Source organism: Telmatherina bonti (assembly GCF_933228915.1).
Source record: "Telmatherina bonti genome assembly, chromosome: 23".
Classification (NCBI taxonomy): domain Eukaryota; kingdom Metazoa; phylum Chordata; class Actinopteri; order Atheriniformes; family Telmatherinidae; genus Telmatherina; species Telmatherina bonti.
Window position 1 is genome coordinate 1878164 of NC_136632.1, and position 25537 is coordinate 1903700.

Genomic DNA, 25537 nt, shown 5'->3' on the forward strand with positions numbered 1-25537 from the left:
TAGAAGTTGCAGCGAGCGCAGACCAACTCTCTTCTGCTGGCACAGCTCCCACACACAGCTTTGCAGCACCTCCTGCAGGTGTGGGAAGTTCTTTGTGCAGTTTCTCTCTACCTGGCATTGCCCCTTTTTAGGAGTCTGCTGCACTTGTGAGTTGTGCTGTTGACCAGCTTGTTCCATCTGCTTTGCTGACTGGTTCCCCTCACAAACTCTGCTTCGAGCCAGCTGCTGCAGAAACTTTCATCATGCAGCTTGAGCGCTGGTGCACTCCTTGAAGAAGATGTGAGCATTTATTCCAGCAAGGTCAAGCAAGTTGTAGCAAGATGTCCGTATTTGGTGGTGTTATAATAGTTACAATAGCTGGTTCCTCCACCTCTGCAGCTAGTTCCATAACCTCTACGGCTGCTCCCTTCACCTCAACGGCGGCTACCTCCACCTTTATGGCTGTTTCCTCCCCATATGCAGCTGCTGTCTCCACCACTGCAGCTGTTTCTTCTACCGCTGCTGATAATCCTCCTCATGAGCCCGCTGAGCTGCTCCATCTGTGTGTATCGACTACAGAGGTTGCAGCTGAGCTCAGGAAACTCCGACCAGGAAAGGCTGTAGATCCAGATGGGTTATGCCCAAGGGTCCGGAAAGACTGTGCGGGACAGCTAGCTGTTCCTCTCCAATGGCTATTCAATATGAAAAAGTCCCATTTCTGTGGAAGACATCATGTCTCTTACCGGTGCCCAAAAAAGAGCGACCGGTAGAGCTAAATGCCTACAGACTGGTGGCATTGACATCTCACAAAATGAAGACCTTTGAGTGTCTCCTTGTTTATTGCAGAGAATTCATGTTGCTGAGGATCTCGACCCTCTCCAGTTTGCCAACCAGGAAGTGGTAGTTAGTACGACTAAGTAGTAGTTGAGGATGCAGTTCTTTACATGCTGCATATGCCTACCTGGAAATGCCTGGTTCTTATATCAGGATCATGTTCTTCGACTTCTCCAGTGCTTTTATCATCATCAGGCTTCCCATCCTGAAATAACCTTTTAGATATGGGGTGGCGCCCTCCCTGACATCCTGGATTATCGATTATCTAACATTAAGACCACATTATGTCAGAATGGGGAGAAGTTTTTGGAACTCTGGAGGGCAGCACTGGGGCTCCACAGGGAACTGTTTTAGTTCAAATTAAATCAAGTCAAAGATACTTTATTCATCTCTGAGGGGAAATTTAAGGTTCAAGCCAGCTCGTCCAAGGTTAGACATACAGACATTTAACATTTATGACAAGTTTACAGAACTGAACTGAAGCTTAGCCCCCACAGCCAGTTTTACCTGCGCCGCCTTAAAAATGTGGAAAGATGACATGAGGAAGAATGGATGGGTGGGTGTTAAAAAAAAAAACGAAGTATCTCTACACTTCACCTAAAGGAGGAAGGATAAAGATGCAACAAAAAAATACACCTCTAAGCATAAGCACAAATTCAGACAATAGACAACACACAAAATGGGAGGGGGGTTGGGTTGGGTCTTCCAGACAGCCAGTGAGATCACAGCCAGCCAAGCAGCGCGCCCATCCAACTCAGTGTCCGTGAGTGGAGGGAGGGGCGAGGTCCAGAGAAGGCGATGAGAGATAGGAGAGTGTGTCTGTAAGAGTGTGTGTGAGTGTGTGCGTTCAGTGAGTGAGTCTGTGAACTTTCCCCAGTTCATCTGTGCCACCTGATGTAAATGCGGCCTTGAGAGCTGAGTTCAGTTTAAGTTCCACAGGCCTGAGAAAGGGAGGGGGCTCAGGAGGGGGGCTGAGCGTCAGACAGCATTACATTCCAGGAGACGTGATAACCAGCCTGCCCAAGGCCAGTCAGGGAGCCAGATCCAGATAACAGCTTTGTTTTGGGTCAAGCTAAGCTTCGTTTGGCTCAGCTTTGAGTCCTTAGTGGTCTCTGTCGGACTCCGAAACAGCTGAATCGGGGGTCAGTTTCCACCAAAACTGAGCAACAGCTTCCCCATGTTTCCCACTTACGGATGAGCTCCAGAACCACAACCAGCCTACCAGGTCAGGCCAGACTGGCATCCAGTCACGGTCCAGTGCTGTCATGCATGTGTTTGAGTGCTAATTGCTCTGCCTGGTCCATCACAGATCTTCTAAAATTTGTGAGACACCAAGAAACCGCACACACCAAACAGCAGAAACCCAGTTATCATAAATCCAGTTGTGTAGAAATCCTCCAGAGAAAGAAGCAACAGGCACATGACCTTCATCATGTATCCAGCAGCATGCATTCTGTCGTCCTGCGGGCTCTACTTCACCCGTTCTTTGGGAAAAAAGATTTGATGAGTTGAATTTAGAAACTAGCTGACCAGATCCATGATTTAAATTCAGAAGGAAATGGAGAAAGAGGCTCAGATAGATCAATACTTCAGACTTCAGATACAACTCCGAGTCCTGCCACATCCAGAAGTATTCAGATGATACAGCTGTTGTGGTGTGTGTGAGAGGTGGACAGGAAGGGGAGTACAGGGACCTGGTAGAGGCCTTGACAGACTGAACTAACAGGAACTGTCTTCTCCTGAACACTTCAACTTTATTTATATAGCATCAAATCACGGCAATGCCATTTCAAGACGCTTTACAGACAGAGGGGGAAACATAATGAAGGCCAATTCATAATAGCCTATATAAGGAAACCAACAGATTGAGTTGAGTCCAACTCAATCTCCCATCCTGAGCAAGCACACTGGCGAAGTGGGAAGGAAAAAACTCCCTTTTAACAGGAAGGAAACCTCCGGCAGAACCCGGCTCAGGACAGGCAGCCATCTGCCTCTGCTGTGTGGGGGGAAGAGGACAGAAAGACAACAGACAACAGGAACTGCTACTCCCGGCCAGGGAGACCTGCTGAGACAGGAGACATACATGTTAATGATGCAACACTGTTATGGGGGGGGGGGGGGGGGGGGGGTAAAAGAAAGAGATAAAGAGAAAAAGAAAGAAGCTCAGTGTATCAGGAAATGTCCCTCAGCAGTCTAAACCTATAGCAGCATAACTAAGGGATGCTAACCATCCCTAGCTATAGGACTTATCAAAAAGATAAGTCTTCAGCCTAGTCTTAAAGGTGGGGAGGGTGTCTGCTTCCCTAACACTAACTGGGAGCTTATTCCATAAGAGAGGGGCCTGATAACCAAAGGCTCTGCCTCCTGCTCGGCTCTTTGAGACTCTAGGAACCACAAGTAAGCCTGCAGTCTGCGAACGAAGTACTCTGCTTGGTATATAAGGAACTATGAGGTCTTTTATATATAGTGGTGCCTGGTTGTGGAGGGCTTTATATGTATGGAGAAGGATTTTAAATTCTATTCTAGATTCAACAGGCAGCCAATGAAGAGAGGCTAAAACTGGAGAAATATGATCTCTCCTGCTGGTTCTGGTCAGGACTCTGGCTGCAGAATTCTGGATCAGCTGAAGGCTTTTCAGGGCATATTTAGGACAGCCCAGTAATAGAGAGTTACAGTAATCTAGTCTCGAAGTAACAAAAGCGTGAACCAGTTTTTCTGCATCACTCTGAGACAGAATGTCCCTAATTTTGGCTTTATTACGTAAATGAAAGAAGGTTGTTTTAGTAACCTGCTTAATATGTGGGCCAAAGGACAGGTCAGGGTCAAATATTACTCCAAGGTTTCTCACTGTAGCACTGGAAGCTAAAGTAATGCCATCCAGGTTCATTACAAAACCGGAAAATTTAGCTCTGAGTTTTTCAGATCCAACGAGAATTACTTCAGTCTTATCTGAGTTTAAGAGGAGAAAATTTCTAGACATCCAAGTCTTTATGTCTATGAGACAATTTTGTAGCCTATTGGGCTGATTTGTTTCATCTGGTTTAAAGGATAAGTATAGTTGAGTATCATCTGCATAACAATGAAAGTTTATTCCATGCTGTCTAATAATTTTGCCTAAAGGGAGCATATATAGCGTCAAGAGTATTGGTCCAAGTACAGAACCTTGAGGAACTCCATGACTTACTGTAGTTTGGGAGGAGGACTTGTCATTTACATGAACGAACTGAAGTCTATCAGATAAATCTGATTTAAACCAGCTTAACGCTGTACCTGTAATTCCAATCACCTGTTATAGTCTTTGTAACAGAATGTTATGATCGACTGTATCAAATGCAGCACTAAGATCAAGCAAGATAAGTACGGACACAAGTCCTTTGTCTGAGGCTATAAGAAGGTCATTAGTAACTTTCACCAATGCCGTCTCAGTGCTATGATGAGCTCTAAATCCTGACTGAAACTCCTCGCATAAATTATTTCTGCTCAGGTGGGCATGTAGCTGAGCTGAAACTATTTTCTCCAGAATTTTGGACATAAACGGGAGGTTAGATATAGGTCTATAATTTGCTATCACCTCTGGATCCAGAGATTGCTTTTTAAGTAAAGGCTTGATTACAGCAGTTTTAAATGATTGTGGTACATATCCTGTCACTAAAGACATATTGATAAGATTTAGTAGTGATGTATTAATTAAAGGGAAAATGTCCTTAAAGAGGCTCGTTGGGAGAGGGTCTAAGATACAGGTGGATGGTTTAGATGAAGCTATTATTTTAGTTAATTCAGAGGGTTGGACAGGACAGAAACTATTTAGACACAAGTCAGATCCTGGTTCTAAGGATGCTTCGGAGACCACAACAGGCTCAACATTATAGGTAGAAGGAAGAGTATTGTGGATTTGATCTCTAATAGTGTCAATTTTATTCCTGAAAAAATACATGAAATCATCACAGCTAAGTGAGAAAGGAATACATGGCTCCACAGCGCTCCGGCTCCTAGTAAGCCTGGCTACAGTGCTGAAAAGAAACCGAGGGTTGTTTTTGTTTTCCTCTATCAATGATGAATAATAAGCTGTTCTTGCCGTACGTAAGGCTTTTTTGTATACGATTAAACTTTCTTTCCAGGTTAAGTGAGACTCCTCTAGTCATGATGAACGCCATCTGTTTTCCAAACGCCTTGACGCCTGTTTTAGAGCTCGAAGCTGGGAATTAAACCAGGGAGCCTTCATAATCTTACCTAATTTCTTCTTCTTTAGGGGAGCAACATTATCCAAGGTTGTACACATTGAAGCTGTTATAGTATCAGCATGTTGATCAATCTGAGCAGGAGTAAGGCTTAAAGGGGGACTCTCAGTCATGCTAACACATGGTAGAGGGGAAAAAATTGATTCAATTGATTGTTTAAATTTTGTAATATTATTGTCTGATAAACATCTACTATAGTAGAATTTATTTTTGGTCAGTGAGTAATCAAATAAAGTGAATTCAAAGGTTAACAAGAAGTGATCGGACAAGACAGGGTTTTGAGGAAATACTTTGAGCTTATCAGTCTCAATACCAGATGTTAGAACAAGATCAAGAGTATGACCATGAGAGTGAGTGGCTCCATGGACATTTTGTGAAAACCCAATTGAGTTTAGAATAGAGCTAAAGGAAATGTTTAAACTATCATTTTCATGGTCAACATGAATATTAAAATCACCTAGTACAATGACCTTATCAGTAGTCAGCACTAACTCAGACAAGAGATCAGAGAATTCGGTCAGAAACTCGGAGTAAGGTCCAGAAACGTGAACAGGTCGGTGGTGGCCAGTGGGTTTTGGTTTGGGGCTACGCTTTCGCCTGACCGTCGTCCAGCCCGCCTCGGCTCCCGGCTGCGCGGGAACTGCTGAGGGACGGCTCGGGATGGCTGCCCTGGCTGGTAGCTCCGCACTGGCTAATGGGGGCTTGCTGACTAACTGCTTCCCTAACTGAGTGCGGAGCTGGGCTTCTAACTCATAGAGCCTCGCCTCCAAGGCTGCCAAGCTGCTACACTTAATACACCTACCGTTATCACTGAAGGAGGCAGAGGAGTAGCTAAACATCAGACACACCGAGCAAGAAAAGGCAGGGGACCGGGGTGTGGGAAGAGAGCTAGCAGCCATGCTAAAACCGAGTGCTTGAGCTGTTTAAGTCAGTAAACAGAAAGCCAAAGATCCCAAAAATAAATGCAATATATAGAACAGTGGTTTGGGAAGATATTGTGCGCTAAAGTGAGTCGTTGGTTAACAATAGATAGAAGTTAGAAAGAAGACCAAAGAGCTTCCAAGACCAAAGAGCTTGTGGTGGATTCCAGGAGATCTACATCACACAGAAAGCCAGTCTGTATTGATGGAGAGGAAATAGAGAATGTGAAGCCCTGCAGGTACCTGGGGGTGGTTCTGGACCAGAGGTTGGAATGGTCAACCAATACAGACGCAGCGTACAGGAAGGGACAGAGACGAAAAGGCGAAGAAAAGGCGTCAGTTGCTTTGATATCTGCAGTGACCTGCGTTGTCACAGGTGTGATGTTTTACGCTGGTGTCTGCTGGGGGAGCAGCATTACAAACAAGGACTGTAAACGTCTGGACAAACTGGTCAGGAAGACTAGTTCTGTCCTTGGCGGAAGTCTGGACCCTGTCAGAGCTGTGGTGGAGCAGAGGATGAGGAGAAGACTTCAGGGTGTTTTGGAAAATAGAAAACATCCCCTCCATAATACCCTGGCAGGACAAAGGAGCAGCTGCAGTGAAAGACTGATCACAGAAGGTCCTTCATTCAAGCCGCAATTAGACTGTTAAATGTTAATCTTTAATTTAATCAATTTGTCTTTTTCTTTCAAGGAACTGTTGAAACACTCTAAATTTCCGCCCTGGGGATGAATAAAGTATCGATAGATGGATCCATCCATCCATCCATCCATAATATTGCACTCCTTTTTGCCTTTGTCCCATCTGTGATGTCCACATCCATGTGCATGGTGCTTTGTTTTGTGGAAGGAGGCAAATGGCACTTTGCTTTCCCCATCATGCTCACAAGGCTGGTTTTCTTGGACCGTCAGGTGGTGGCCAGTTTTAGGGAGGAGTAAAAACAGTCCGTGGTGATATGTCTTCCCTTCCGCATGAACGACTCCACCAGCTTCAGCACCACATTTTCTCCAAGAAACTGACTTCTGCTGCTTCTATCTTTTCCCAGACAAGGAGCCTCATTCAGCAGTATCTGCTATTTTTCATGTCCTGAATAAATGTGCACCTGGCCTTGGTAGGAAACAGCTGCTGGTCAACTGTGATGTTCGCACCAGATAGTAGCAAGCAGTACAGTTCTCAATGAACTTGTTCCAGGTGGCAGAGATAAGGGCAAATCTGTCATCCACAAGACGTGTGCATCGGGTTTACTTTTTATCAAAACAGAGAATTTTCATGATGTCTTTGATTCTTCTGCTGAACATTGTGTCTTTGAAAAACTTAAGGACTCATTTCTCCAACCAGACAACATCCAGATCCATAGTTGTTGCTCCCTGTGCTCCACGGATTCACAAGAACACAATGAAGGCTTTCAGCTCAGCCACAGTCACGTCCCACGCTGTAACCTTCCTATCGGTGCGTCTCAGCCACACTGCAGTCTGTGATGTGCTTCAGCATGCTGTAGTCAGCGACACACAGGACCACCGTGGCCGCATCCTCAATGTCCTGCTTCGCACACGGAGTGGCGCCACTGACTTCAGTCAGGACAGTATGACTCTGCCGTCTCCCTGGAGGTTCAGCAGGCGAAACCACTGTCCACATAGAACCATCCTTTACATTTAACACCGCGTCCTCTGACCAAGGTGGATCCTGATCCGGGCTGGTGACACGTGGAACATACAGTGTAGACACGTGGAACATACAGTGTATACATGAGGAACATACAGTGTATACATGAGGAACATACAGTGTAGACACGTGGAACATACAGTGTATACATGAGGAACATAGACAGTGTAGGCTCGTGGAACATACACAACCAGTCATACGCAGACAGGCAGACAGCAGTTTGCAGGTCTAATATTAGAAGGTTTCAGAAGGTTTTTTCTAACTAACATTGTGGAACAACAAGCTGTATGTGAAACTCTGAAAATGTTGACTTAAAAACATGAAGGCTGCAACAAAAGGTCTCTGAACACGTGAAACTGAAACTCGAGAATATGCATGTTGCACTTATGCAAAATAACCATTAAAGGGCTGTACGGTGGAATAGTGGTTTTTACTTCGGCCTCGTAGCAAGAAAGTTGCTGTTCAAACCTCGGCTGTGGGGAGGTTCGGCCAGTGGTCATGTTCTTCCTGTGTATGCGTGGGAAGGATTGATGGATGCATAAAAGAATTAATCTGTCATTCAGACTGAAGGTGACATGATCAGCTGAACTTTCCTACACGCTGGAACGTTTCATCTCAACGAGTCGGAAACAGAAGAATCTCCCGATTCTCTCAGCATTCTAATTCTGCTCATCCCCCTTCAAACTCCAGGAAGAGTGAACTAAATTTGATTAACAGCGTCTGGGTTGGTCTTCTCCCAGGACACCAAATGAATCAATAATGATTAATTCAGTCTGAGGACGGAGGCACTGACGTCCACGTGCACGTCCAGGTGTGTGAAGCTGGATTGTAGGTTTGAGAAAATGTCAAGAGTCATTTCCATTCCTCAGATCTTTCTTATTGATTTTTAACAACCCTGCAAACCTCCACTCAGACATTGAACATTAAGGCTGAGCTTGAAAACAGTCCTCTCTTTAAAACACACAAGTTGGAATATAAAGCTTTTAGTTCTGATTATTATTATTTCATGTTTTCTTTATGTATAGCCGCAGTGTCTCATTACTGAAGTGGCCGTTTGTGATACGAGCATGGCTTCTCTAAACTCAACGTGACCACAGAAGCTCATGGGAAATGCACGTTCAGCAGGAATATACCTCATATGACTGTTAGATTGATGTTCTTTACTTCCTGTGATGTTTCCTAGCAGATGATGTTGCTGGAAGATTCTGGTCTGTGTGAAGGTTAAAGATAAGCATTGCGAGTTTGGAGGACGGTACAGGGAGAGGAACCGCTACCACACACTTATCTGCTGTAAAACGGGTAGAAATGATTCAGTACTTCATCTCACGTGCAGCTCTTCATCTCTAGTCTGGGACCCAAAGTACGCAAAGATGCACCTGAAAATAGTCTTTAAGGGATAAAAGACCAAGATCAATGGAAATGTTGATTACTTATGGATACACATGTACATATGATACACTTATGTATATACACTTAGAGTATACATATACACTTATGGATTCCAGTCTAGATTGCGCTGTCTGATGACAGCAAATTGTAGTAGCTGACTTGCTATCTTGATTTTTTTTAAAAGTGTAAATTATTCTCATATAGATATTAGCACAAATTAGTTTTTTTTTCTGAGGATTTCATGCTGGTTCGGAGGGTGTGCTGCAAGGGAGATTTTTCTGCATATTTTTGGCTCTCTCAAGACTTATGACCAGTCTCCATGGCAACAAAAGACTTGTTTACAATCGGGATCAACTGATTAAACGCTCCGAAATCAGGATTATCAGCGAAACAACACATCAAATCCCGATGGACTTGAAAAGAAAGAGAAGAGGATGCAGAGCGGGAGTCAGACAGAGGAGAAAGCGATGGATATTTAAACCATTTCTACTGACCATCCTAATGGGTAATGTGAGATGGCTAGCTAACAAAACGGACGACCTTGAGATGCTAACAAGGTCTCAGAAAGAATACAGAGAGTGCAGTATTATGTGCTTCACCGAGACATGGTTGCATGAACACATATTATTTACCCAGAGAATTTACCTGTGTTATTCTGGTAGCAGTTTATATAATACCTGGAACCGCACCAGACACAGCCTGTGACGTCATCAGCTCCGTCGTTGCCCGGCTACAAACACAGCATAATAAAAAAAATTTCAGCATTGAAAGAATCCACATGCTTAACATGTGCTTCACATCATGACCATAGGTGAAGGTAGGAGCACAGATCAACTGGTAAATCGAGAGTGCAGAGTCCGCATTACTGCAGATCTTAGCTGTTCTTAGGACTGCGCTTTTCTGGACAGAAATGTCTGATGTTTCACCAGGTGTTGGAGCCACTTCTCCTGTGTGGGGGACATGGCCCAAAATGCTCCGATCACAATGGGTACTACTGTTGCTTTCACCTTCCAGGCCTTCTCCAGTTCTTCCTTGAGGCCTTGCTACTTCTCCAGTTTCTCCTTTTTCCTGATATTTCCATCATTGGGAATAGATACTGAAGGGGCTAAGCCAATGCTTTAAGCCACTGGAATGTTAGGATCGGAAAGTTTGCTGACTTGCTTTACCTGATGTGGATGATGTTGATAATTGTCCAGACGCTGCAGTTGCAGTTTAAAAGCAGATTTATTTCCCATTTCGAACTCCAATATTTCCATAGTCAATAAACCAACAGCATTCTGCGCGTCCAGCGTGTTCCCGGCAAAGCGGTCAAAACTAAATTTCTTTTCTGGCCTAACACACCTTAAACACACAATTTCCTGTCTTATATAGTCTTTCATTAATTGGCTCCTACAGATACATCGATCACTACGGCTTTCCTCTGCTGCTTATCCATGATTACTATGTCTGGTTGGTTGGCCACCACCATTTTATCTGTCTAGATCTGGAAGTCCCAGAGGATCTTAGCCCTCTCATTCTCCACCACCTTTGGGGGAGTTTCCCACTGGGACTTAGGGGTCTCCAATCCATATTCTGCACAGATGTTCCTGTACACTATGCCAGCTACTTGGTTATGGCACTCCATGTATTCTTTGCCTGCTAGTATCTTCCACCCTGTGGTGAGGTGCTGGATTGCTTCAGGGGCTCCTTTGCATAGTCTGCACCTGGGATCCTGCCTGGTCTGGTAGATCTGAGCCTCGATGGCTCTGGTGCTCAGGGTCTGCTCCTGTGCTGCCATGATTAGTGCCTCTGTGCCGTCCTTCAGTCCAGCCCTCTTCAACCATTGATAGGATTTGTGTATATCAGCCACTTTGGTGATCTGCCGGTGGTACATCCCATGCAGGGGCTTTTCCTCCCATGATGGTTCTTCCATCTCGTGTTTCTCCAAATTCCATTGTCTGAGACATTCACTAAGTGCTTCATTCCTCGGTGCCCTGTTCCTGATGTATTCATGGAGCTTGGATGTTTCATCTTGGATAGTGGCCTTGATGCTCACTAGTCCCCGGCCCCCTTCTTTGCGCTTAGTGTATAGTCACTGGACACTGGACTTCGGGGGGAAACCCTCCATGCATGTGTGGCGTGAAGAAAGCACAAAGTGCAGAAATATAGTGCTGCTGACAACGCCACACAGGGGATTCTTCCCCTGGGAAACCTCTAACCAGGAACGCGCTGGTTAGGCACACAGATTTGTTACACCACTCGGCAGAGACTGTTCAGGTTACAAAACAATTTTTATTTAAACAATTAATCAAAATGAAAAACAAATCTAAATCTTATTTAAAATCACTAAGCTGCCAGCTCAAATGCAGGAGGTGAGAATGGGCCATAGCAGCATTTAAACAAAAAGGAGAAAACTTGCAAACCAAACCACCTGTGCACTGCACCCCATGTGAACACTCGTGAAGAACCACCACCAGGGAAGGGAATGCTGCCTCGGGCCCACAGCACCAATTATACGGTGCGCCCAGAAAGTAGGGCCAACCGCTTCCAGCTGGAGGCCCCTCGCAGCACTCGAAGATCGTGTAGGGCAAAGCCGGGACGTCAGAACCAGAGTCAGCCAAGCCAGTACATTTAGATAGTGCCAAAACAGCAGGGCTGGGATCACCGGAACTCCAGGAGGATTTGTATTTACCCAGTGGTTTGAGCCACTTGGAAATGCATTGCAGCTTGTTACATAAGAAATAGTGAGTGAAATTAGGCAGGTCCAACCCACCTCTGTCTTTGATCTGTAGTTAAGTCTGCAGACTAATGCAAGGTGGGTTGTTTGTGAGGTGGGTTGTTTTTCCAGAAAAATAAGGATATGTAAAAGTCTAACGATTTAAACCAAGTGGAGGATAATGTAGTGGAAATCATTGAGAACAGGTAATCAACTTTAGGTAGAACCATCATTTTAATTGTAGAAACTCTCCGCATAAGTGATATGGGCAAGCGGTTCCACCTTGAGAGGTTGTCCTCTACTATTTTTAACAGCTGCTCGTAATTTACCTTGATTAGTTTTGGTAATCTGGGAGAAATGTTTACACCTAAATCTCTAATGTTTCCTGACTAATAGTATTATATATTATATGTTTTTAAAGTTACAGTTAATGGGCATAACTGTAGTCTTTGACCAGTTAATAGAGTAGTCTGATATTAATAAGAATTTATTATTGAGTGTGATTGTCTGGGAAAGAGATGATTGTGTGTTCAGGAAAAGTAAAACGTTATCAGCATAAAGACTTGTTTTATGTTCTTTTTTTTTTTTTTTTTTTGTATGAACTCCTTTGGTTTCTTTGTTTTGTCTTGTGGCAGCTGCCAAGGGTTTAAATAAAGAGTGATGGAGAAAGTGGGCAGCCCTGTCTGGTGCCTCTCTGTCAACAGAAGCTTGGAGAAGTTCTATTATTGGTCTTTACACATGCATTTGGGTTGTTGTATAATATCTTTATCTTGTCGATAAAAGATGGCCCAAAACCAAATTTATATAAAGTTGCAAATACAAATTTCCAATTTACATCGTCAAATGCTTTTTCTGCATCTAAAGAAATAACTGTGGACCAGATTATGTAGATTATGTATCTTCTGGCAAGAGCTTATTTTATGATCTACATTTATTAATGAAATTGAACAGCAAGTGGATGAGATTGTGGGGTCTTTTCCTGGTTTATAGCTCGAGGGAAAGCCGGTGGATCGATTTCAGGCTTCCCTTGGCTCCATGCCTAAGTGTTCTAATCTGAGTTCTAACTCTGAGATTCTTCAAGTTTTGATGTTTTTCTTGTTAGAAGAAAAAGAAACTATTTTCCCTCGCACTACTGCTGTTCTTGCTTCCCACAGCACACTGAGGTTTCAGGCAAATTGTTGTTTTCTTCATATATAGCCCATTCACTTTTAAAATAATCAGTAAACTCAGGATCTTTGAGTAATGATCTATTAAATGTCCAGTTTCTAGTGGCTGGCTTATTGTTCTTACTTCATAGAGTGAATGATACTGGAGCACGATCATTTATGGTTATGGGATGGATTTTTATCTCTGAGATGTCACTTATTAAGAAATAATCTAATCAAGAATAGGAATGGTGAACTGAAGAGAAGAAGGTATATTCTCGTAGTGTGGGATGGTGAGAACGCCAAGCATCGCAAAGACCAAAATCCTTCATGTATTGTTTAGGTTTCTGATGATTGCCAAGCTTGATGAGTATCGGTGGTACTATGCCTGTCCATCCCTGGGTCAGTGATCATGTTGAAATCTCCCAGAGAATTAGCCTGTTATTTGAGTAACCCTGAAGTGAAGTGAAGATGGGGGAAAAAGTATAGTCTCAATAAAAGTAGCGATTCTTCTTTGCCTAAAGTTGTAACAAGCTGAGTAAACATCTGAGAACTCTGTTGTTGGAAGATCTATTGTTGAGTTTGATAAATAAGTTTCCTGAGATAGGACAATCTTTTTCCCCTGTGCCAGCTCCACACACAGTTACAAACCTCAGTGTATTTATGATTGGACACCGGAGACATGCGCTAAGTGCATATTACTGAAGCCTGTGTCTGAAGTTCTGGGTAACCAGCAGATAGATTTGTAGATCATATGCATGCAGATGGAATTATGAGGGAATATCACCACACCTAAGTGCAGCATGAACAATGAAAAGAGAACTGGACCCAGAATGAAATCCTGTGACACACCAGAGGACAGTTGAGCCGGAGAGGAGAAAAGATCATTTATTATTATTGAGAGAGTTATGTCTTAGGTATGACCTGAACCACTGTAGCACAGTTCCCTGATGGCCCACCGGCTGGGCCAGTCAGGACAGGAGGATAGAAGGGTCAACTGTGGCAAATGCTACAGTAAGGTCCAGCATTACCAGCAGCACGTTGAGTTGTCTCCAGAAGGTGAGATAGCTCCAGGTGAGTCCCCATCTTGAGGTCCCTTAGCATTGGAGGAGGTGGAGCATGTGAATGTTCAATTCATCTTCCCGATGATGATTCTGTCATTTATGTAATCCATCAGGTTGCTCAAATCCTCTCTGCTGTGCTCCAGTGTTTAATTTTAAAAATTTTTTTATTTAGCCTTTATTTAACCAGGTAAAATCAGTTGAGAACTTCTCACTTACAATGATGACCTGGCAGTGTATCTTAAACAATATTCTTTACACTTTCCTTCATTTTTAGAATAAACTAATGAAAGTTATGTAATTATATGAACATGTGATCACTGTTTAAATATGACTTAAATCTGCAGGAACTACGGTATTAGCAGGTATTAACTATGGTATTAGCAACCATCCCTTTGAGCTTTGCATCACCAGATAGGGTTGTGTTTGTCGCTGTAAAAGAAAACTGCTTGCGTATATGCAAAGGTTTGTGTTCTCATGGCGATTTTAACAGAGAAGATGGTTCCCTCACTCCCAACTGATCTTACCTGCTCAGAGTCAGCCGAGATCACCTCCCCACCATCCGGGACCTAGCAAACGAAAACTCAGACCAGTCTACTGATCAGCAAAAATGTATTTAACAGTAATCAGATAGTAATTAGTTCATAATGAAGATAAGGGAGTACTTGGACTTCTGACACTGCTCTGTCTGAGTACAGACTTTTTCCTGCATTTCTACAGACACTCAGAGAAACTCATAATTTATTAAAACTCACATTTCCTAAAAAGGAAATATCTTTTAGCTCAGTCCAGCAGAACTGTCAACTTAAAAAGCATATTGTTATTGCAGACAGACTGGTGCTAGGAGGTCTAAACTGGTTTAATCTGGTTCTCCCCTTTTCTTCAGTTCACCATGACCAGAGCCAGGCCCGTTATCCCAGAAACCCAGTACACTACACTGTATGTTTCACAATTTCCCACTTCTTCACATTTCCAACCAATCATACAGCTGTTCTCGCATGTCCCAGGAGAAACGATCTGCTTGGTGGCTGGTGAGAAGTCCAGACCAGGAAAAGGAAACAAATTGGTGTCATGTAATTCTTGTGAACGGCACAGCCTTTACAGAGAAATAAATATTAATGTGGTTTCTGAATCCTAGATTTTAGTCCGCCTGGTTGGATGTGTTTCCCTAACGGAGGTTTCTTGTTTAGAAATGAAGACTTTGGTCCCCATGTTGATGTTTCTCTGCCATTCCCTCCTCCTCAGAATTAGGTCTCATCCTCAGCATCAACATTTCATCATTTATTTATTTTTACTTACAGAAAGCAGAGTGAATATGTGAGAACAACAGAAACCAGCGTCTTGAAAGGGGCCGTTTCAGAGACAGAATCTGAACCTGGTTTGTATTTTTCTGGATGAGTCCAGCTCATATCAGCTATTTGGGGATGAAACACCCAGCGGAGGCATCAGGTCAGCGGTGGACCAACTTCCTTCTGCAGCTGACCCGTGTCCACAGGCTGCGGGCTGTCTGGCCGATGGTCGCCCTGCGGAGGCTCCTCAGAGGCCCAGTGATACAGGACAGCACCCCTGGCTCCGCCGGCTGCCCCAGGTGCTCATGGGAGATGTAGTTGATTCTCCGGAGCTGCCTGCAGTAGTACTTCCTGAGGTTGTTGAGCTCCTCGGCTGCCGTGTCGGAGATGACAGAGGACCGCGATGGTGAGCTGGGTGCTGTGGGGGCGGGGCTGTCGCACAGAGACGTCAGAGATGCAGGAGAATGGCGGTTCTTCCTGGTTCTTCTGCAGCTGATGGGTTTGTTTTGAGAAAAAGGTTTATTCTGATGTGGTGAAGTCCTCAGACCGTCATCGTTGACTCTGTTGATTTCTATGGTGATGACATGCTGGGTCGCGACAGCCCCATTCTCTGCTTCCTCTTCCTCTGTCTGCCTGGCTGACTTCTGCTCTTGTTTCTTGGACAGGTTCCTCTGTTCCTTAAACTGTTTCTGTTTGGGTGGTGGAGGGTCAAAGGTCACACTGATCTCCTCCAGAATAGCTGTGTCCTGTAACCATGACAACTAGCATGAGTGAGAAGCAGCAGCAGAAACATGAGGAGAAGCACACGACTCAGTTGCTGTCAGATAAACCAGAGGAAACGTGTCTGGGTGGTCAGTGGGTGGGATGGTAAAGGTTAGTGGGAGGAAGCATGCTGCTGAGACGAAGGACAGGCTGGGACGATAATCAGTCCGATCAATCAAAACGCAACGTGTCAGACTCCAGTTTCCTCATCTAGAACAACCTGGACTCCAGCGGGTCGGACAAGTAAAATAACAGCACCTTAATCTGTCTGTTAAGCTTTAGTACTAAGTGGGGGGGGGGATTTCATATTTAATCAGTTTATTGCGATGCAACATGTTCAAATTCCACTGTGATTCGTAAATGTTAAATGATGCATTTTCACAATAAAATGAGAGAAATGTGGCAGTAAAGTAAGGCAGGAACATAGAGGTCACGTGGGCCGCCCAGATGGGCTCGTCTGTTCCCCAGTGTCCAGTTTACAAAGTAGACAACAGAGTAAACAACAGAGCTAGCGGGAAGCTCGCAGCTAGCCTTGCAGCTATTGTTACTGGGCGTTAAGAGTTTCTTGTCGGGTTTGAAGGTCAGCGTTTGGAAATATTTTGGTTTTTATGGACATGAAAACAGACGAGACCTGGACAAGACTTCTCCATATGTAAATAAAATGTAACAGTAACACGACAAGCACATTTCCTGCCCAGGTTAAAGGAGTTCGTGGTTCTTAACTACTGCAAACACATTTTTCCTCCAGATTCCAGGGAATCCTTTTAAAACAATATGAAAAACATGTTTTTATTTAGAGAGTGTTGGATCTATTTATGGTTACACATACATAAAAGAGAGTGGAGATTAATTAGAATCAATGGAGTGAGGAGAAAAAAAACCTCAACGGAGAAAAAGATTAATAAAAATCTATTCCTTTTCTACCGCTTATCCGGGGTCGGGTCGCGGGGGCAGCAGCGGGGGCAGCAGCGGGGGCAGCAGCGGGAGCAGCAGCGGGAGCAGCGAAGCCCAGACTTCCCTCTCCCCGGCCACATTCGCCAACTCTGCGGGGGGATTCCGAGGCGTTCCCAGGTCAGTTGGTCCGAAAGTCCAATTAAAAAACAGGCACTCTGGTTCAGATGTTGCTGTTCACACCGGATTACCCGCAACCTGGCAGAGTTTGAACAGCTTTGCATGGAAGAATGGAGCAAAACTGTCGTGTCCAGATATGCAAAGCTTACTGAGACCGATCCACACATGTTGTTACTGCAGCTAAGTGCACATCTACCAAATACTGACTACAAGGGAGGAAATATTTATGCTATCACTAATTTAATGTTTCATATTTTTATTAGATGTCATTACTGTGTAAATAAGTTTTTAATGTTTTCTGGTCACAAAAGCCCCTCCCTGAGCCGTCACCTTATCGTGGTGGAGGGGTTTGTGTGTCGCAAAGATCCTAGCAGCTATGTTGTCTGGGGCTTTATGCCCCTGGTAGGGTCACCCATCGCAAATAGGTGTCTAGGGGAGGGACCAGACCAAGCACGGCTCATCAACCCCATGATGAACACAAACTCGGGCAGAAATGTTCCCTTGCCTGGACGCGGGTTACCGGGACCCCCCTCTGGAGCCAGGCCTGGAGGTGGGGTACGTGAGCGAGCGTCTGGTGGCCGGGCCTTTACCCATGGGGCCCAGGAGGAGCCGTAGGGGTCGGGTGCAATGTGAGCTGGGCGGCAGCAAGGGGCGGGGACCCTGGCGGTCCGATCCCCGGCTGCAGAAGCTGGCTCTAGGGACGTGGAACGTCACCTCTCTGGTGGGGAAGGAGCCTGAGCTTGTGCGCGAGGTTGAGCGGTTCCGACTAGATATAGTTGGACTCACCTCGACGCATGGCTTGGGCTCTGGAACCAGAACCCTCGAGAGGGGCTGGACCTTCTTCCACTCTGGAGTTGCTCATGGTGAGAGGCGCCGAGCAGGTGTGGGCATTCTCATCAGCCCCCAGCTTGGTGCCTGCACGTTGGGGTTTACCCCGGTGGATGAAAGGGTAGTTTCCCTCCGCCTCCGGGTGGGGGGACGGGTCCTGACTGTTGTCTGTGCTTATGCACCGAACAGCAGTTCAGAGTACCCACCCTTTCTGGAGTCCTTGGAGGGAGTGCTGGAGGGTGCTCCTTCTGGGGACTCCATTGTTCTGCTGGGGGACTTCAATGCTCACGTGGGCAATGACAGTGAGACCTGGAGGGGAGTGATTGGGAGGCATGGTCCCCCCCCCTCTGAACCCAAATGGTGTTTTGTTATTGGACTTCTGTGCTCGTCATGGATTGTCCATAATGAACACCATGTTCCAACATAAGAGTGTCCATATGTACACCTGGCATCAGGATTCCCTGGGCCGCAGTTCGATGATCGATTTTGTAGTCGTATCGTCGGACCTGCGGCCACATGCCTTGGACACTCGGGTGAAGAGGGGGGCGGAGCTTCAACTGATCACCACCTGGTGGTGAGTTGGCTCAGATGGTGGGGGAGGAAGCCAGTCAGATCTGGCAGGCCCAAACGTGTTGTGAGGGTCTGCTGGGAACGTCTGGCTGAGTCCCCCGTCAGAGCGAGCTTCAACTCCCACCTTCAGCAGAGCTTCAACCATCCTACCAACACGTCTTCCGATGAGGAAGCAGAGCTGGTGGACTCAGGGGTGAACTCTCCTATCTCTGGGGCTGAAGTCGCTGAGGTGGTCAAAAAGCTCCTTGGCGGCAAGGCCCCGGGGGTGGATGAGATCCGCCCGGAGTTCCTTAAGGCTCTGGATGCTGTGGGGCTGTCCTGGCTGACACGCCTCTGCAGCATCGCGTGGACATCGGGGGCAGTACCGCTGGACTGGCAGACTGGGGAGGTCGTCCCCCTTTTTAAGAAGGGGGACCGGAGGGTGTGTTCCAATTACATGGGAATCACACTCCTCAGCCTCCCTGGTAAGGTCTATTCAGGGGTCCTGGAGAGGAGGGTCCGCCGGATAGTCGAATCTCGGATTGAGGAGGAGCAGTGTGGTTTTCGTCCTGGTCGCGGAACAGTGGACCAGCTCTATACCCTCTTTGGGATCCTGGAGGGGGCATGGGAGTTTGCCCAACCAGTCTACATGTGCTTTGTGGACCTGGAGAAGGCATTCGACCATGTCCCCCGGGGGCTCCTGTGGGTGGTACTCCGGGAGTATGGGGTACCAGACCCCCTTGTACGGGCTGTCCGGTCCCTGTACGACAGGTGTCAGAGCTTGGTCCGCATTGCCGGTAGTAAGTCGGATTCGTTTCCAGTGAGGGCTGGACTCCGCCAAGGCTGCCCTTTATCACCGATTCTGTTCATAACTTATATGGACAGAATTTCTAGGTTCTCGGGATTGGGTCTCTGCTTTTTGCAGATGACGTGGTCCTGTTGGCTTCATCTGGTCGTGATCTCCAGCTCTCGCTTGAGGGATTCGTAGCCGAGTGTGAAGCGGCTGGGATGGGAATCAGCACCTCCAAATCTAAGACCATGGTCCTCAGCCGGAATAGGGTGGATTGCCCTCTCCGGGTCGGGAGTCAGGTCCTGCCTCAAGTGGAGGAGTTTAAATATCTCGGGGTCTTGTTCACGAGTGAGGGAAGAATGGAGCGCGAGATCGACAGACGGATCGGTGCGGCGTCTGCAGTAATGCGGACTCTGCGCCGGTCTGTCGTGGTGAAGAAGGAGCTGAGCCAGAAGGCGAAGCTCTCGATTTACCAGTCGATCTACGTTCCTACCCTCACCTATGGTCATGAGCTGTGGGTCGTGACCGAAAGAACAAGATCTCGTATACAGGCGGCTGAAATGAGTTTCCTCCGCAGGGTGGCCGGGCTCTCCCTTAGAGATAGGGTGAGGAGCTCAGTCATCCGGGAGGGGCTCAGAGTAGAGCCGCTGCTCCTCCGCATCGAGAGGAACCAGTTGAGGTGGGTCGGGCATCTGGTCAGGATGCCTCCTGGACCTCCCTGGTGAGGTGTTCCAGGCACGTCCCTCTGGGAGGAGACCCCGGGGAAGACCCAGGACACGCTGGAGGGATTATATCTCTCGGCTGGCCTGGGAACGCCTCGGGATCCCCCCCGCAGAGTTGGCAAATGTGGCTGGGGAGAGGGAAGTCTGGGCTTCCCTGCTTAGGCTGCTGCCCCCGCGACCCGACCCCGGATAAGCGGCAGAAGATGATGATGTTTTCTGGTCACAAAAGCCAATTTATGTTGCACAAGACTGATCTACAAAAACAATAGGAGTGAAACAGTGGGGGGGTGAATACTTCGGATAGACAGTATAAAATTTAGTGACGATTGGGATTTCACTGCTGGGAGCTAAATATAATTTTGCTTTTAAAATGATTGCTATATAAATACAATGCAGTTACTTTTGGTTTTCAAACTGTATGTTAAATAATACAATTCTTAAAATTGATGTAATATTTTTGCTTTTTAACATTAAAGTTTTATTTATTACATATATTAAATGATATGTACAATTATTTACATATTTTACTTGATATTTCAATTGAATATTAGAGAAACACTGTTCTGGAGGCTTTACGTCTTACCCGATTCAGGTTAAATGGATCTATTAAACTGTAAATTCCTGCGAAAGAGCCGACAGTCTGGAACAGCTGACCTGGATGAGACAGTTTGCTTATGTTAATAAAGATCAATAAAGCAATAATCCATACAGAGTCAATAACTCATCCTGAAATAGTCCCAGCCTGCAGCTCCTTTTATTTCAGCACTGATGAAGATGTCTGCAGCATGAAGGACAGATGGGACAGGCAAGGACAGGTGGGACAGGCGAGGACAGGTGGGACAGGCAAGGACAGGCGAGGACAGGTGGGACAGGCGAGGACAGGCGAGGACAGGTGGGACAGGTGGGACAGGTGGGACAGGCGAGGACAGGCGAGGACAGGTGGGACAGGCGAGGACAGGCGAGGACAGGTGGGACAGGCGAGGACAGGCGAGGACAGGTGGGACAGGTGGGACAGGTGGGACAGGCGAGGACAGGCGAGGACAGGTGGGACAGGCGAGGACAGGTGGGACAGGCGAGGACAGGTGGGACAGGTGGGACAGGCGAGGACAGGTGGGACAGGTGCAGGGTCATGGAGTGAGTAAAGAATGATGGACTGTACTTTGCTACCTCGTCCTCTTGGTGGGGGGGTTAGGAACGCTCTGTCTTGGCTTTCTTGGACACAGTGGGGTCTCCGGAGCTTTGACCTGATCTCTTTCCCTCTTTGGATTTCCCACTCGCAGCTTTTACCTGCAGGTCATTAACAACAGTCTTTACCTGAGAGGACCCACAAAGACCTGGACCTACATAGACCTGAACACACACAGACCTGAACCTACATAGTGGTGTGTTCAGACCAAACGCGTTTTGAGTGTCAAGATCGGCAGGTTTCCATGTAAAGTCTATGGGGAGGCGCGGCAAGGGGCGTCGAGCTTTCTCGCATCGCGTTTTCAGCGCGTTCCGTGCCAAAAATTTAAGAGGTTTTTTAAGCTCCGAATGCACGTCAAAAGCCAGAGATGGACAAAGCTGAACTTTGGACGCTTGACGTGGAGTGTCAACCAATCAGAGCGATCAGCTGGCAGCTCCTGGAGGATTTCTGTGGTGAACCCAGACACGGGGCTGAGATGCCATTACTCCGTGTAATATTTAGGATAACCATTCCTTGCTAAAAAGCTGAATGTTACTGATTTGGCAACGTAGCAGGATACGTTGCCTAGCAACGCGTTGTTTGGAGGGGAGGGGCGGCTCTCTGCTGAGAGACCTTGACCTCTTGTTGCATTAACTGTGACTATTACTGCCCTACGACGACGTTCTCTAGCTTTATTTATTAAATAAAACCATGCCGTCGCTCTACTGAATCCACCATCATTCAGACTGACCGGAAGGAAAGCTCCGCCTCCCTCCTCTCTTTTCCGTCGCGTTTGCCGCTCGCTCCAGACAAGCGGCAGACGTGGCAGGAGCGTTGGGAGTGTTTTGGGCGTCGGACAGAAAAGTGGCCGTTTAGTGAGCAGCGTCGATCAGCGTTTTGGACGCCCAAAACGCGTATGGTCTGAACACACCGTTACATAGACCTGGACCTATATGGACCTGAACCTACATAGGCTTACATATATCTGGACCTACATAAACCCACACGGACCTACATGGGGATGTCAGAATGCCGTCTGTGCTCCTTCCTGAGCAGCTCTGCAGAAAAGCAGCCGAGTTTATCTGGAGACGACTGTCTGTTTCAAGGAACATTACAAACCTGCATAAGTTAACTTAACTTTACTTAACTTAACTTGTTGGATTCTGGGTTTATTTACAGTCACTTAACTAAAGTTAACTTAAGTTAAGACACTGTAAATAAACCCAGAATCCAACAATCTGAGCATCTCATCAGTCAGATTTTATTCCCAGTAGAAGAAAAAATGTTTCAGATAAAAACAAAGAAAACAACAAAAATAGACCAAAAATAAAACAGAAAGAGCTAATCGGGTTAAATGTCGACAAGTAAATAACATGACCTGTTTAACCAGTTTAACCAGAAACAAGTCAGCAACATGACTGGTTTAACTGGGATCAGGTCAGCAACATGACTGGTTTAACTGGGATCAGGTCAGCAACATGACTGGTTTAACTGGGAACAGGTCAGCAGCATGACTGGTTTAACTGGGAACAGGTCAGTAGCATGACTGGTTTAACTGGGAACAGGTCAGTAGCATGACTGGTTTAACTGGGAACAGGTCAGTAACATGACTAGTTTAACTGGGAACAGGTCGGTAGCATGACTGGTTTAACTGGGAAAAGGTCAGTAGCATGACTGGTTTAACTGGGAACAGGTCAGTAACATGACTGGTTTAACTGGGAACAGGTCAGTAGCATGACTGGGTTAACTGGGAACAGGTGAGTATCATGACTGGGTTAACTGGGAACAGGTCAGTATCATGACTGGGTTAACTGGGAACAGGTCAGTAACATGACTGGTTTAACTGGGAACAGGTCAGTAACATGACTGGTTTAACTGGGAACAGGTCAGTAGCATGACTGGTTTAACTGGGAACAGGTCAGTAACATGACTGGTTTAACTGGGAACAGGTCGGTAACATGACTGGGTTAACTGGGAACAGGTCGGTAGCATGACTGGGTTAACTGGGATCAGGTCAGTAACATGACTGGTTTAACTGGAAACAGGTGAGTATCATGACTGGTTTAACTGGGAACAGGTCAGTAGCATGACTGGTTTAACTGGGAACAGGTCAGTAACATGACTGGTTTAACTGGGAACAGGTCAGTAACATGACTGGGTTAACTGGGAACAGGTGAGTATCATGACTGGTTTAACTGGGAACAGGTCAGTAGCATGACTGGTTTAACTGGGAACAGGTCAGTAACATGACTGGTTTAACTGGGAACAGGTCAGTAACATGACTGGTTTAACTGGGAACAGGTCGGTAACATGACTGGGTTAACTGGGAACAGGTCAGTAACATGACTGGTTTAACTGGGAACAGGTCAGTAACATGACTGGTTTAACAGGAAACAGGTCAGTAACATGACTAGTTTAACTGGGAACAGGTCAGTAACATGACTGGTTTAACTGGGAACAGGTCAGGAGCATGACTGGTTTAACTGGGAACAGGTCAGTAACATGACTGGTTTAACTGGGAACAGGTCAGTAGCATGACTAGTTTAACTGGGAACAGTTCAGTAACATGACTGGTTTAACTGGGAACAGGTCAGTAGCATGACTGGTTTAACTGGGAGGAGGTCGGTAGCATGACTGGTTTAACTGGGAACAGGTCAGTAGCATGACTGGTTTAACTGGGAACAGGTCAGTAACATGACTGGTTTAACTGGGAACAGGTCAGTAGCATGACTGGTTTAACTGGGAAGAGGTCGGTAACATGACTGGTTTAACTGGGAACAGGTCGGTAGCATGACTGGTTTAACTGGGAACAGGTCGGTAGCATGACTGGGTTAACTGGGAACAGGTCGGTAGCATGACTGGGTTAACTGGGAACAGGTCAGTAGCATGACTGGGTTAACTGGGAACAGGTCAGTAACATGACTGGTTTAACTGGGAACAGGTCAGTAACATGACTGGTTTAACTGGGAACAGGTCGGTAGCATGACTGGTTTAACTGGGAACAGGTCAGTAGCATGACTGGGTTAACTGGGAACAGGTCAGTAGCATGACTGGGTTAACTGGGAACAGGTCAGTAACATGACTGGTTTAACTGGGAACAGGTCAGTAACATGACTGGTTTAACTGGGAACAGGTCAGTAACATGACTGGTTTAACTGGGAACAGGTCGGTAGCATGACTGGGTTAACTGGGAACAGGTCAGTAGCATGACTGGTTTAACTGGGAACAGGTCGGTAGCATGACTGGGTTAACTGGGAACAGGTCAGTAGCATGACTGGGTTAACTGGGAACAGGTCAGTAACATGACTGGTTTAACTGGGAACAGGTCAGTAACATGACTGGTTTAACTGGGAACAGGTCGGTAGCATGACTGGTTTAACTGGGAACAGGTCAGTAGCATGACTGGGTTAACTGGGAACAGGTCAGTAGCATGACTGGGTTAACTGGGAACAGGTCAGTAGCATGACTGGGTTAACTGGGAACAGGTCAGTAGCATGACTGGGTTAACTGGGAACAGGTCAGTAGCATGACTGGTTTAACTGGGAACAGGTCGGTAGCATGACTGGGTTAACTGGGAACAGGTCAGTAGCATGACTGGGTTAACTGGGAACAGGTCAGTAACATGACTGGTTTAACTGGGAACAGGTCGGTAGCATGACTGGTTTAACTGGGAACAGGTCAGTAGCATGACTGGGTTAACTGGGAACAGGTCAGTAGCATGACTGGGTTAACTGGGAACAGGTCAGTAGCATGACTGGTTTAACTGGGAACAGGTCAGTAGCATGACTGGTTTAACTGGGAACAGGTCAGGAGCATGACTGGTTTAACTGGGAACAGGTCAGTAGCATGACTGGTTTAACTGGGAACAGGTCGGTAACATAAAGCAGCATTTCCGAGTCTCTGATGGAAAGATGGACAGAGCTTCACCAGTCTGAAACAAACTGGATCTAAAAGCTCAGAAAAATCTTCCTCTGCGTGATATTGTTTGGACTTTCATGAGCAATCTCTTCACCAAGGTCCAGTACCGTAGAGCAGGTAGAATCCTGCATCACACCAGTCCTCTACTGGGAAAATGTTGAGATTTATGAATCACTGTGTTCAGGTTTATTTATCTGACTTTTCAGGACCGACGGTGTAAAACAGAAACTGTTTTCTGTCAGATTATTTGCATCAACTCCTTCAGTGATGATCTGAATGTTTCTTCAATTGTGAAGTGAAGTTAGAAAGTATCTAAATGACTTGTGTTACTAAAAAGAATCAGCCTGTATGTTCAAGAGACGGTGGACATTTTCCTTGAAAGAAAAACAAAAACATCTGTCTGAAAAGGCAGCTCTCACTTCCCTCTGAGGGTTTTTATCAGACATGTGAGAACAGTTTAAACTAACAGGACAGATTTCAGCCAGTGGACAGGAGGAACTAGACAGATGTCACTAAAGGC

The 25537-nt window shown here is 46.1% G+C and overlaps 2 protein-coding genes across 3 annotated transcripts in view; both read right to left on the minus strand.

The window, feature by feature from the left end:
• Window positions 1-15276: 15276 nt before the first annotated feature.
• On the minus strand, window positions 15277-17212 carry LOC306773316 (uncharacterized protein; the record flags this gene model as incomplete). The annotated part of the gene is made up of 2 exons (XM_079263106.1): window positions 15277-15958; window positions 17195-17212. 2 exons carry the CDS (start codon window positions 17210-17212, stop codon window positions 15374-15376), a joined length of 603 nt encoding a protein of 200 aa, XP_079119232.1. The 3' UTR covers window positions 15277-15373.
• The window catches only part of LOC306773256 (ATP-dependent DNA helicase Q1-like), a 119716-nt gene continuing 110021 nt past the window's right edge, over window positions 15843-25537 (minus strand). For both annotated transcript variants that reach the window (XM_079263020.1, XM_079263019.1), the window contains 2 exons: window positions 21102-21221; window positions 15843-15958 (listed from right to left, as the gene is read on the minus strand). In XM_079263020.1, coding sequence (XP_079119146.1) covers window positions 21123-21221 — 99 coding nt within the window. In that variant the 3' untranslated portion in view covers window positions 15843-15958; window positions 21102-21122. The remainder of the gene's footprint in view (window positions 15959-21101; window positions 21222-25537) is intronic.